Consider the following 12,242-nt stretch of genomic DNA (forward strand, 5'->3'; position numbering starts at 1 on the left):
CTGAGCATGGGGTGGCTGTAGGGACTTGTGGGCCTAGCTCACCTGGACACATCCACACTGCAGCTCAGTGTACTGACAGCACACAAACCATCTAGAATGGTCAGTAATAAAAGCCATCTAGAACGGTCAACAAGACTGAGCCAAATCAAGATACTCAGAACCAAGCATTTTGTTCAAAATCTGGTTTATTTTCACTCATATCTAGAAACATGAAGAACAAATGAGCACTCCCCTCAGGCTCCCTTGGAATTTTTTTTTCAGAAGAAGCAAGATGTGACTCCTCTGCAAAAATAAATATACTGCACATTGCAGAAGATAATAAATAGATAAATAGATAAATAAACGGCCTTGCTGGAGTAAAAATGAGAATATCATTATAGAAGACCAAAAGGAAGCTGTGCATTTCAGAAATAAATTAATGATAAATTAATGATTCATCTGACATCACAGGAGACAACTAATAATACCCTTCTAGTCCTGGACTGTGTGAAAGACACCCAGAAACTTCCAGTGCTGCGTTTTCAACATTTCACCAACTCATGGTGAGAAGACCCAGGGGCAGCGGTGGGTGTCACAGAGGAGTTTCTAAAGCTCAGAGTCTCCTCCGTCTGTTCAGAAAGGACTCTCACAAAGCTTTTCAGTTTCTTCCGGAAATCATTGGGGTCATCTTCGGTGATGAAAATGGGTCCTCCCTGTGAAGAGCCAGAAAAATAGTATTAGAAGAATGCTGGCTGTCAAGGGTGATGATGGGGGTTATGGGTGAGGGACCACCTGCGGGGGCATCTAGAGGAACATCTTACCATCAGAAGGGGAGTGGCTTCAGGCAGGCACTGTCGAAGTGTCTGTGGGAAGAGATCAAAGCAAGACAGTCAGAAAGTTTCTTCAAGAAGCAAGCCCTGCTACCTTCCTCTGCAGAGTATGGGAAGGGCCAAGGCAGGGGTTCCCAAAATCCTCCACAGCTTCACATACCTTAAGATTTTTCCTGATCCTCTCTATGTTCGTGACATCATTCAATGTTTTTGCAGCTTCCAGGAATGCACACAGGTTGGGCTTTAGCAGGGATGTATCCTAAAAGGACAAAGAAACCACATAAGAGCTGGGGAGTTGGAGAGTGCTGTTCCCATGGCCACGCTGCTCATCCTCAGTGTTCTGAGCCTGCTGCTAGGGGCATCTTTGGATAACCTGCTCCTCATTCCCTCTTTACCCCAGGTAAGTTCCTAAACTGTGCCACAAGGCACGAGCCTAGAAGTGAATATACACCCTGTCAGGACCTGTTTCTCCCTAAGTACAAAGCCTCAGCTCCTGGCTCCATGTATATGAGCTGCATAAAGGACCTAGTTGGATCTTTCTGTACTTGAGAAAAATACATCTCCCAAAAGCATCTGTGGAAAAGGCAGAGTTGCCCCAGAGAAATACTGGTGGCTATGAAGCCAGATGTCAAGGTGAATGCCTCAACTGAACTAAGAGTTCCCAGAAATCAGGAAGAAAATCACAAGCACTTCAGCGTGGGGAGGGGTACAGCATGTGAGCTTGCAAGCATCTCCAATGAAGAGAATGCAGATGGCCAGTAAACTCGGGAAACACCTCAGCTTCCTGTTTGACACCACCTATGTCCATCAGACAAAGGCAAGACAGAGCTATGGCAACTGACTAGAACCACAACAAAATAAGTGCAAATGAGAACGGAAAACACTCCTTTTTGTTAAAAGGAAAGGAAGGCAGCAGGGAAAATTCTAGTCTGCCAGCTCAGGGAATGCCCCACCAAAAATTCAGCCTCTACAGCTAGCTGCCTTTTCACTTAACAACATGAAAACCAGCTTTCATTATTTATAGCCATGGCTGGGACCAAGTACAGATATGGGCACACTAGGCACTTTGCATCAATTCTCATAGCAAGCCCACCGAGATAGACACTTTTTAACAGATTAAAAAATATATATGGAGGCTAGGTAAGGTGGAATAACAAGACTGACATCACCAAATGGGAGGCATATAATTGGTACCCAGGTGTGCCCAAGTAGGGAGCTGAGTTCTTACCATCAGTTGTAACTCGAATTCGCTGATGATGGGCTGTTGTAGGAACACCAAGAAAGAAAGAGTTGTAAGAGCTGTAGACTAGGAGTAAACCCCGCGTCCCTCCCTCCCCCAGCCCAGCCTTGTTCCTGCTACTCACTTCTGAAGATTTGTTATCTATCAGGTGTTCAAGTTCAATGACCAACCAGCTGCAATTCACGGGTTTTGAGTTGGAAGATGGCTGGGTGGTATCTTGAAGCGTGGTGGGAGCTTGGAACCCAGAACGGAACAGGAACAGTAGCAAGAGCAGAATCTGGAGTCTGCTCGAGTTGGGGCGTGTAGGCTGCATTCTGCCTTGTCCTCGTCCTTCGTCTTCTGAAGAGTCCACCACAGCCCCTGCCTTATATAAGTCCCAAACCGAAGACGGAAGGGGGAAGAAGAGGTGGGATGGGGGCAGAAAGGGGAGGAGACGAGGGGGGGGAGGGCATCAGAAGGATCTTTATCTGGCATGGAACCTCCATAGAAAACCACACTTTATCACAGTTATCACTTTCTGGTACTCAAGATCAGCAAAATGGGGAAAGGGGTATCTTGAGGAAGACCTCCTGACAGGTAAGACAGGCTGGGTCTGAGCTGGCCTAGACTGCTTGCTTCACAAGACCTTACCCAGACTGCCTATCTTGCCTGGTGCTGCCTGGTGTGGTGGATGACCAAGTGGAAGCTTACTGAAACAGACTAGGGTTTGTCTGGCAGCCTGTCTCACAGCCAGCTATCCACCTGTGTGGGGTCACCCCCACAGAGTACATGTCCTCACACCCCTTCTGATACTGGGTTACTGGTATTTAGTCTTAGTGGTTTGCCCCTTGAGTTCTGGAAAACTCCTTAACCCTGTTCCTGGTGGGTGGTAGATGGAGCTCAGCCCCCAGGATCTCATTCTTTCACTGGTCTGATAGAAGCACAATCTGTGCCCTGCGTTGTGGGGGGCTTTATCCCTGCTGGAGACCTTGCCGAAGGACCCAGGCTGTCCCTCTGGTTGCACAGATTGTTGAGCTCAAGATGGCCACTGAGGCAGTGTTACCAGTTGCTGCACGAGGGGCCTGGCCTAGAAGGCTTAGGAGATGGAATTAGCAAGGGATGAGAGATGGGTGCTCAAGGGAAGCGAAGAGGGCAATGCTGTGATTGAAGACTGGACCTCAGGGCACTGGGGGCAGTGATGGGAAGGAGAAAGCTGCATTGCTAGGATCCAGATCCCACTCTGTTCTGTACCATGCAGGCAGTGAGTGTGGGGCCCAGGAAAGAGTCTTCAGAGATGGCCAGCAATGGGCACAAGCTATAGGGGAATCTACAAAGGACCTGAGAAGCCACAGCCAGAGAGGAAGTGGGCAAACAAAGAGGGTGAGGGCCCAAGGGACGGCCCCTGAAGGAAGAAGTGGTCTCCCTGGGAGAGGCCAGAGGCATGGGGGGTTTGAGTAAAGGATGACTGTGACGAGCATGGAAGAAAAGTTCTTCGAGCTGATGGGGAAAGCAAGCAGGATGAAGAGGCCAGCGTTTGGGTTGGGGTGTGCTCTGATGTGATCAGTGTTGGGAGATGAGCAGATTATGCCGCTGCAGAGGAATTTGAGTGCTTCAGGCATCGTGGAAGGAGCAGATGTGAAGACAAAGATAATGGTGTGTTTGTAAGGGAGGCAGGTGTAAAGCAAGAGGCTGTGACACAGGCACTGCTATGGGAATAACAGTCATTATCAATACCCTTCCAGCTCAGCTAGGAGTCAAACGTGCACCAGAGGGTACCCTAGGATGACCAGAGCCTCCTCCAGAACCAAAGAGAACCCACAGGAGAACATGTAGGAGTTTTAGGACCAAACTGGGTACTCCCAGGAAGCACGATTAAGTTTCACAAACTTTCACTAGACACTTGGTGTGTGCAGGCACCAGGAATAAAGTGGGCATGGTGCCTCCCTTAAGAACTCAGTCTTGGAGATGCAGAGTGAAAACTCTGCTCTCTTCCAGTAGTCTTGTAGTGCCAATGCCCACTTGTAGTATCCTTCAAAGTGTGGCCCTCTGAATCGCAGTCCAGGCTTTCCAGTTCAAAAATTTCCTGTGCTTGGGCACTGGTGTTCACATCTATACTTTTAGCTACTCCGGAGGCTGAGATCTGAGAATCATGGTTCAAAGCCAGCCTAGTCAGGAAAGTCTGTGAGACTTTTAACTCCCGTTAAGCACCAAAAAGGTAGAAATGGATCTGTGGTTCAAGTGGTAGAAATGCTAGCTTTGAGAGAAAAAAAAAAGCTCAGAGACAGTACACAGGCCTTGGATTCAAGCCCTAGGATTGTCACCTAAATAAATAAATTCATGTGGACAAGATTTTGGGGTGATCTGCAAAATCCATTCTGATTTGGTGTTCTGTGTAAAAGTTTTGGGGACCCTTATTTTTCTGATTTTTTAAAAAATGTAATTGGGTTTTTTGAAGGAATTTAAAAACTCAGTTGTGCTGTAGTGGCTCATGCCTGTAATCCTAGCTATTCAGGAGGCTAAGATCTGAGGATTGCTATTTGAAATCAGCCCTGGCAGGAAAGTCCATGAGACTCTTATCTCCAATAAACTACTCAGAAAAAGTTGAAAGTGGTGCCGTGGCTCAAGTGGTAGAGTGCTAGCCTTGAGCAAAAGATCTCAGGGGGCAGTGCCCAGGCTCCGATCCAAAACAAAAAACCAAAAAGACATTCTACCACTTTGAGCCACAGTGCTACTTCTGGTTTTTGAGTGGTTAATTGGAGATAAGACTCTCCTGGGGTCTTTTCTAAAGGTCTGGGCTGCCTTTGAATCATGATCCTCAGATCTCAGCCTCCTGATGTAGCTAGATTTAGAGAGACAGGAGTCACCCGCATATGGCAAAACTTACCATTCTTGCGTGTTTTTGGGTTTTTTTTTGGCCAGTCCTGGGGCTTGACCTCAAAATCTAGGCACTGTCCCTGAGCTTCTTTGTGTTCTACCACTTGACTCACAGCATGACTTCTGGCTTTTTTCTGAGTAGTTTATTGGAAATAAGAGGCTCATTGACGTTCCTGCCTGGTCTGGTTCTGAGTAGTGCCCAGCTTGTATGCTTTTTTCTTTCATTAAAACTGATTTTATGTTGAGCTGTTGGAATGAAAAATCCTGAGCAGTACTATGGGAGATGTTGGCATTCCTAGTATTTGTCACTTGCAAAAATAATTACAAGCCTGGATATACTGGCTCAAACCTACAATCTTAGGGACTGAGATGAGAGAATCATTTGAGCCTAGGAATTTAAGACCACCCTGGGCAACTTAGTGAGGACCTGTCTACAATTTAACTGAGTTGATCTTCATCTCCGGCCTGCCCAGGTGGCCCCTACTCGTGATAAGAAAGGCTTTATGCCTGAGGGTAGTTTTTGCTTTTGTTAAAAGCTGTTTGTCCATCCATCCATACCAATCTTCCTGGATTCCAAGGTGACTCCAAAGTGATGTTTCAGAGCAAAGATAGATGTAAGATGGTGGCAGGGAGGCAGAGCTTTTTATACTTACTCTAGTCAACCTATGTACCCCAGGAATTGGTGCTTTTAAGCAAAATCAGTTTCTAAGTACTTGTTATAATGACATCTTTTTTTGTCGGTTTTGGGGCTTGAACTCTGGGCCTGGGTGCTGTCCCTGAGCTCTTCAGCTTAAGGCTAGCGCTCTACCACTTGAGCCACAGTGTCACTTCCAATTTTCTGGTAGTTAATTGGAAATCAGAGTCTCATGTACTTTCCTGCCTGGGCTGGTTTCAAACCACGATCCTCAGATCTCAGCCTCCTGAGTAGCTAGGATTACAGGCATGAGCCACTGGCACCTGGCTTGTTATAATAATTTTTAAATAGATAAAGTTTATTGCAGGAAAAAGGTGAGGGTCCATGCTAAAAGAAACTCATGGAGTTTCCAACCGGGGAAGGTGTGGTGTGGCATGGGATTCCTAGAGATCCCCACAGAGCTCAAAGGTTAGCCAGTGATGAGGCCAAGAGGGGTCCTCTGAAGCAGAGGTGTCGAGGAGGCAGGGCTAGTTGGACTTCGGTAGAGATGGAGAGAAGTGGACGGAGTCAAGAGCTCTCACAGCTAATGTCTTCTGCTATGTGTGAATGAAGTTCCTTACTTGAGTTCACTGGCTTAATCCTCATAATGGACCTTTGAGACAGCACCGTTACGATCCCCACTGGACAGATGAGAAAACAGAGGCTCAGCTTTTGGAGCTGGGTTTGTGGACCTGAGACGTAATACCAGCGGGATTGAGTGTTGAACATATCCTTTTTATCCAGAGGGCTGAGCATACCTTTAACACCATGACAGGGGACCTGGTGGGTGGTAGGGGCTTCTACGTCATGGCAGGAGAAGCCAGTAGGATAAGGATAAGATGTGTAGCAGGGACAGAAGGCAGTGATATTGGGCTGAGGAGTGAGTGAGGGTTAGAAAGAGGACAGAAGAATCTTCAAGGTTTTATTCTGTAAGGAAGGGGAGGTGCAGACAGCTAGAGGAGTTATAGTGTCAGAAAAGAACCTTTTCAGGGGCTGGGAATATGACTTAGTAGTAAAATGCTTGCCTAGCATGCATGAAACCCTGGAAATGGTGCTGTGGCTCAAGTGTGCGCTGTCCCTGAGCACAGAAAGGCTCAGGGACAGAGCCCAGGCCCTGAGTTCAAGGCCTAGGACCAACAAATAAATAAGAGACCCTTTCCAGGCAAGTTGCTTGAGTGTGTTTGTTGGAGACCAGCCAAGGGTGCACAAGATGGCTGGCCGGCCTGGCCAGCACAGGCAAGGCGGTACCTGATGGCACCAGATGTCTTCTCTAGGAAGAGACCTCAGGGAAGGGCCACTTGAAGAGCTCTGTCACCTAGAGTTGGGGATACAGCATGGGTGTGGCTCTGTTCCCCTGTGAGATAGCAGGCAAGGTCAACTCGAGAGTTTGGGGAGATGAACATGAGGGGAGACTGGCTTTATAGCCTGGGGGTAACCCTGATGGCAGTGGCAGGGCAAGGAGGATGAGAGGATCTCTGATGGACAAGAGGAATGGAAGCCAGAGATAGGCATGGAGACAGGAAAGAGTCATCCAAGGGAGGCTGGAAGTGGTTCACCCACTGGGAGACCCTATGAATGTCGCATAAAACCTGCTGCTCTTTAAGGAACAGGAGGAATGGAGAGTTCTAGAATACAAATGCCTCTTCTGGAGCCCATTGAGCACCCTCCACTTCCACACAGAACGAGGCAGAACCTAAACCTCTCTGGGAGTCTCCTTTGAAGTCTGCCTTCACTCCACTGGAGCTGCTCTGGGTGAAATCACAGGAACCTACTTCCCTTCCCTGAGCAACACATTCCCCCCCAACCACAAGAGAGGCCCGTGGCTTCTGAAGACAGTGATTCCACTCCTAGTGTTTGCGTCAGGCCCGACCAGTGAAGCCTCTGAGTCTCATCTGATAAGACCCGAGTTGAGCCTGGCTGGGTTCACACGTAGTAGAACATAGTTCAAAAATCCTGGCCCTTGGGGCCCAATCCAACCAGAGGTCCATGCTCATCACCCACCCCCACAGACTTCATGAAATAATCTGAGGGTGCTCACCACTGGTGGAGACTTATGCTTCAGTCACTATGACAGGCTTTCCTACCACCATTCCATAGCATCACATGCCAGATTTTTGTCTGCCTGTGACCTCAGTCAGTCATGCTTCCGCTGGCAGCCCTGACCACATGGCCTGGTTTTGTCACTACAGAAGTCAATGAAGGGATCTCTGGCTAGCTTAGCAGTTCAACTCAACCTCTTGAGTCCACCTGAACAACAACAATAACAAAAACCTCAGGAAAAGGTTTCCTGGCTCTACCTCTTCCCAGTATCCCCAGTGGCAACCCTATTCCCTCTCCCCCCCCCCCCCCCACTTGTATTTCCACCTCAGTCTGTCCCAACTCCTGCCTGTCAACAACCATCCAAGCACATGTTCTGTCCACCACACCTCTGCTGCTGTCCCTCTCTTCCCTCAAGTGACATATGACTGTTCCTCTCGGACAGTCTTCTTCCCATAGGAATTCATACTGAAGATTCCGACAAGGCTCCTTCTAGTCCTGAGAACAATCCTTTTCATACTGTCAAACTCACTCACTCTGATTGAAGACTTTATCTCTCATCCTTCCTGCCTTCCTCTGGGAGCCACATTTCCAATTCTTGGGAGGCCACATTAAATAATGTGAACCATAGTCTCATTCTTCTGTATTCTAAAACCCTCCTATGATATTCCATACCAGGCAACTCTAATAGACTCCGTGAAACCTTCTTCCATGTTAGGTATCACCTAGAAGCTACTAAACTACTCCTTGAAGATTAGAGGATAATGTAACAGGATGCCAAGTAGGACTTGACTTCTATTGATCTGAAAGAGACAAGCCAGCACCCTACCCTTTGTCTCATTGAACTAAGGAGAAGATAATCAAGGTAGAAGGCCTTAGAACCTTCTACTATCCCACAGTTTGGTGGGTTTCCCTCAGTGGGAGAAGAGTGTACCTCCCTGCTCCTAGAGAATACATACCCAAGGGACCTGCCTTGACAGAGCATGTCATGTCACAGCAAGGCAAGCCTGTCCCTAGAAGCACACAAAGAAGATGACTATGGTACCTGCCATATGAGAAACAGGAGTCTCTTTCTATCGTCTTTCCTATCCTAAATGTGCTAGGGAGGAAAGAAGAGAAGATATAGATAAGAACGATTAGAAGGTGTCCTTCTCCATCCTTTCCATTTTGGCTCTCTGTACAGACCAGACCAGTCCGGCATTGGTGATCAATCTTGATTATCAACTTGATTGGATTGAGGGACACCTAGGAGATTAATAAAGCCCACCTCTGTGTGTGCTTGTCAGTGAGGATATTTCCAAAGATGATTAGATCGTGAAGGCTCTGACCTAATCAATAGTTTAACCCATTAAGGGATTCAAAATTTGAATGTGCTATTAAGAAGTGGCAGAACTGCCGAAGGTGGGGCCTAGTTTGAAGAAGTGAATTATTAGGGTGTGCCTTTGAAGGGTCAACTTGATTTCTAAGTCTTTCAATCTAGTCTCACCCTGGTCCCTTCTTGTTATTCCTTTCTGCTTCCTGGCCACCATAAAGCAAGCAGCTTTCCTCTGCCATGCCTTCCTATGGACCTAAAATGATGGACTTAGCTAACCATAGACTGAAATCATGAGCCAAAATAAAGCTTTCCTTCTTTTGGCTGTTTTCTCTCAATATTTGTCACAGCAATAAAAAACTAACACACCAAGAGAAGAAGAGATGGGCACCACATTGGAAAAGAGACTTAAGGCTCTGAGCTGCCCTGATTTTTCTTCTTCTTCTGTAAGTTATTGAAGAATCAGTAATCTACTCAAGGTGTTGACCAGGGTTAGGAATAATGGAAATTATTTCTAGTAGGAAATGTTGACTTTCAGATCTTGGTCCACCTTTAAGAGGTGGAGCCTCATGGGAGGAAGTTAGGCTCCTGAAGGGGATAGTGAGATCACAGGCCCTCCTATCTGTTTTTCTCTCCCCAGCTGCCATGATATGAGCAGCTCGGCTTTACTACATGCTCCCTGTTAGGATGTTTTGCCTCAACTACAGGCCCAAAGAGACAGGACCAACCAACCACAGACTAGAAATTCTGAAACCATGAGCCAAAAAAAGCCTTTGCTTCCTTTTTATTTATTTGTTGGTTGTAGGGCTTGAACTCAGGGCCTGAGCGCTGTCCCTGAGCTCTTCAGCTCAAGGCAAATGCTCTACCACTTCAGCCACAGCACCACTTCAAATTTTCTGGTGGTTAATTGGAGATGAGAGTCCCACGGACTTTCCTGCCCAGGCTGGCTTTGAACCATGATCCTCAGATCTCAGCCTCCTGGGTAGCTAGGGTTACAGGCGTGAGCCACCAGCTCCTGGCCTTTTCCTCCTTTTAAGTTGATTTTTCTCAGGTATTTTGTCTCACCAAAGCTGACTAACTCAAGAAGAAACTCAGAGGGGGAAAAATAAATGAAGATGGTATCTGTGTCTCACCTTGTGCCAGGTGTTCCACAGTCCTGTTGTAGGTGTGGAGTATCCTAAGGGAGCTATGTGCTATTCCTGCTGAAGCTGCATTCACCCAAAACCAGTTATTCCTCTATGCTGACCTCCCAATTCAGATGTCCTGAACTGGACTAACCCATTCCACAGACTTTCAGGTGTGAGTAAAGCCCTTTTCCTGCTGGAGTGGTAGTCCCCTGAGGCTGAGAGTTTAGATCAATTTTCACTGCTTAATCTTTGACCCACATTCATCTTCATTTGGGGATACTTTTTTGGGAAGCCCTTCAACTCCTACAGACAAAGCCCTTCTCCAAGACTTGCTCAGAAAGGTACCAGAGATCTCCAGCTTTGCGCACACATGCGCGCGCGCGCGCGCGCACCTTCATGTCCCCAGGGAAGGTCCGAGCTTAGCTTAGGCCAGACTATGTACCTGGAGCATGTGAATACAGCAGCAGTGCCCATCCCATAATCCACATAGTGTATAGCTATGTTGAGGGATGACAAGAAGATCAGAACAGAAATGCCAAGAGTTCTGAGTAACAGGCAGAGAAAGAGGGGCTGACAGAGCCCTGGATCATAGAAGTACTGACTGGTCCCAGCAGTCTGGTGGCTTGGGTTGTGTGTGATTAGGTAGAAGGGCAGAGTGGCCCACGGCTTTATGACAGGCTTGACCATACAAGATAGGTCTTACTGCACCACCTTGTGAGAGCTTTGGTTTGGAGAACCAAACCTTTACCCACTACTCAGGTAAAGCATCAGGATCCTGAGAATACACTAAGTGTCCTCCTGACATGGGTTCCAGGTGGCTGCAAAGCTCCAGGTTTCACCTGAGGTCTAGGATGCACTCACTCAGCCCCTACTGAGAGCTCTTGGAGAACATGGCTCACTCCCTATAGCCATCAGGGCATGATTTCAGAGGGCCTTGAGCTTGGTAGGGGAAGGAGAAAGCCAGATGTTGAAGCCTAAACCACACACAAGATGTATAAGCCAGGGGAAAAGCATCTTTCACATCTTTATCCACATAGATACCTTTCTTCCATCATGCAGAGACATTTTGTGTGCTATCACAGAGTGTCTTTATAGTTGTAACTGTCCTTTAGTTTGCACGGCTCTTTTCTCTGTGATTGTAGAGGGTAACTGCACACTGTGTAAGCTCTGTAGACACCAACAGGCAAGAGCAATGGAGATGCCTTTTAAAAAATGGTTTCAGCTGAGTGCTAATGGCTCATGCCTGTAATCCTAGTGACTAAGGAGGCTGAGATCTGAAGATCACAGTTCAAGACCAGCCCAGGCAGGAAAGTGTCTCTTATCTCCACTTAAGCATCAAAACCTCAGGAAGTAGAGCTATGACTCAAGAAATCAAGTCTAGCCTTGACCAAAAAAGCTCAGGGACAGTGCCCAGGCCCTTAATTCAATACCCAGGAGCAGACACACAAAAAGAGGTTTTAATTAGCATCTAATAATAGCATGTATTTGTGGGGTATAGTGTGATATTTCAATATGTATATATAATACATAATGATCAAATGGTGTAATTGGCATATCTGTCACCCTAAACATTTATCATCTTTGGGGGGAGGGGAGTAGTTTGGGAGGTGGGGAAGGAAGGTATGGTAGGGGAAAAACAAAGGAGGAGGCAACAATGCTCAATAGGAAATGTACTCATTACCTTACTCATATAACTGTAACCCCACTGTACAGTATTTTTACAATAAAAAGCGTATTTTAAAAAATTTATCATTTTTTGATGTTAGGGAACAAATGAATACTGTTATCCAAAAATAAATATATGGTTACTTGCCAACCACAGTTATTCTGTTCTGTAAAACACTAGACGTCATTTCTCCTTGTCAGTAGAAACATCTCTAATGCAATGTGGGGTACAGGAGATTTGTGCAAAGGATTTTAAAATGCTGGGACTGAGGCAGGTTCTAGTGGCTCACACCTGTAATCCTAGCAACTCAGGAGTCTGAGATCTGAGGAGTGTGGCACCTCTGTCAGTAAAGTCAGTGAGACTCTTATTTTCAATTGATTCTCAAAAAAGCCAGAAGTAGAGCTGTGGCTCAAGTGGTAGAACACTAGCCTTGAGCACAAAAGCTTCGGGACAGTGCCTAGGCTCTGAGTTCAAGCCCTAGGACTGGTGTGTGTGCGCATGTGTGGGTGTGCACGGGTGCACGCG

The 12,242-nt window shown here is 46.9% G+C and overlaps 1 protein-coding gene across 1 annotated transcript; it reads right to left on the reverse strand.

Moving 5' to 3' along the window:
- Positions 1-521: 521 nt before the first annotated feature.
- On the reverse strand, positions 522-2,362 carry Il3 (interleukin 3). Its single transcript, XM_042688837.1, has 5 exons — positions 2,174-2,362; positions 2,038-2,070; positions 970-1,068; positions 801-842; positions 522-692 (listed from the first exon to the last, which is right to left on the reverse strand). The coding sequence occupies exons 1-5, from the start codon at positions 2,360-2,362 to the stop codon at positions 522-524; spliced, it is 534 nt and encodes a 177-aa protein (XP_042544771.1).
- Positions 2,363-12,242: the final 9,880 nt, after the last annotated feature.

This window comes from Dipodomys spectabilis, unplaced genomic scaffold, assembly GCF_019054845.1.
Source record: "Dipodomys spectabilis isolate Male_0828 unplaced genomic scaffold, ASM1905484v1 ptg000119l, whole genome shotgun sequence".
Taxonomy (NCBI): domain Eukaryota; kingdom Metazoa; phylum Chordata; class Mammalia; order Rodentia; family Heteromyidae; genus Dipodomys; species Dipodomys spectabilis.

Bases quoted from the DNA above. Each gene is read 5' to 3' on its own strand.
- Il3 (XM_042688837.1), bottom strand. From the start codon at position 2,362: ATGCAGCCTACACGCCCCAACTCGAGCAGACTCCAGATTCTGCTCTTG. The intron at 1,069-2,037 runs GTAAGAACTCAG...TTGTCCTTTTAG, and splicing joins AATTCGAGTTACAACTGATG to GATACATCCCTGCTAAAGCC. The intron at 843-969 runs GTATGTGAAGCT...CTCTTCCCACAG, and splicing joins GGATCAGGAAAAATCTTAAG to ACACTTCGACAGTGCCTGCC.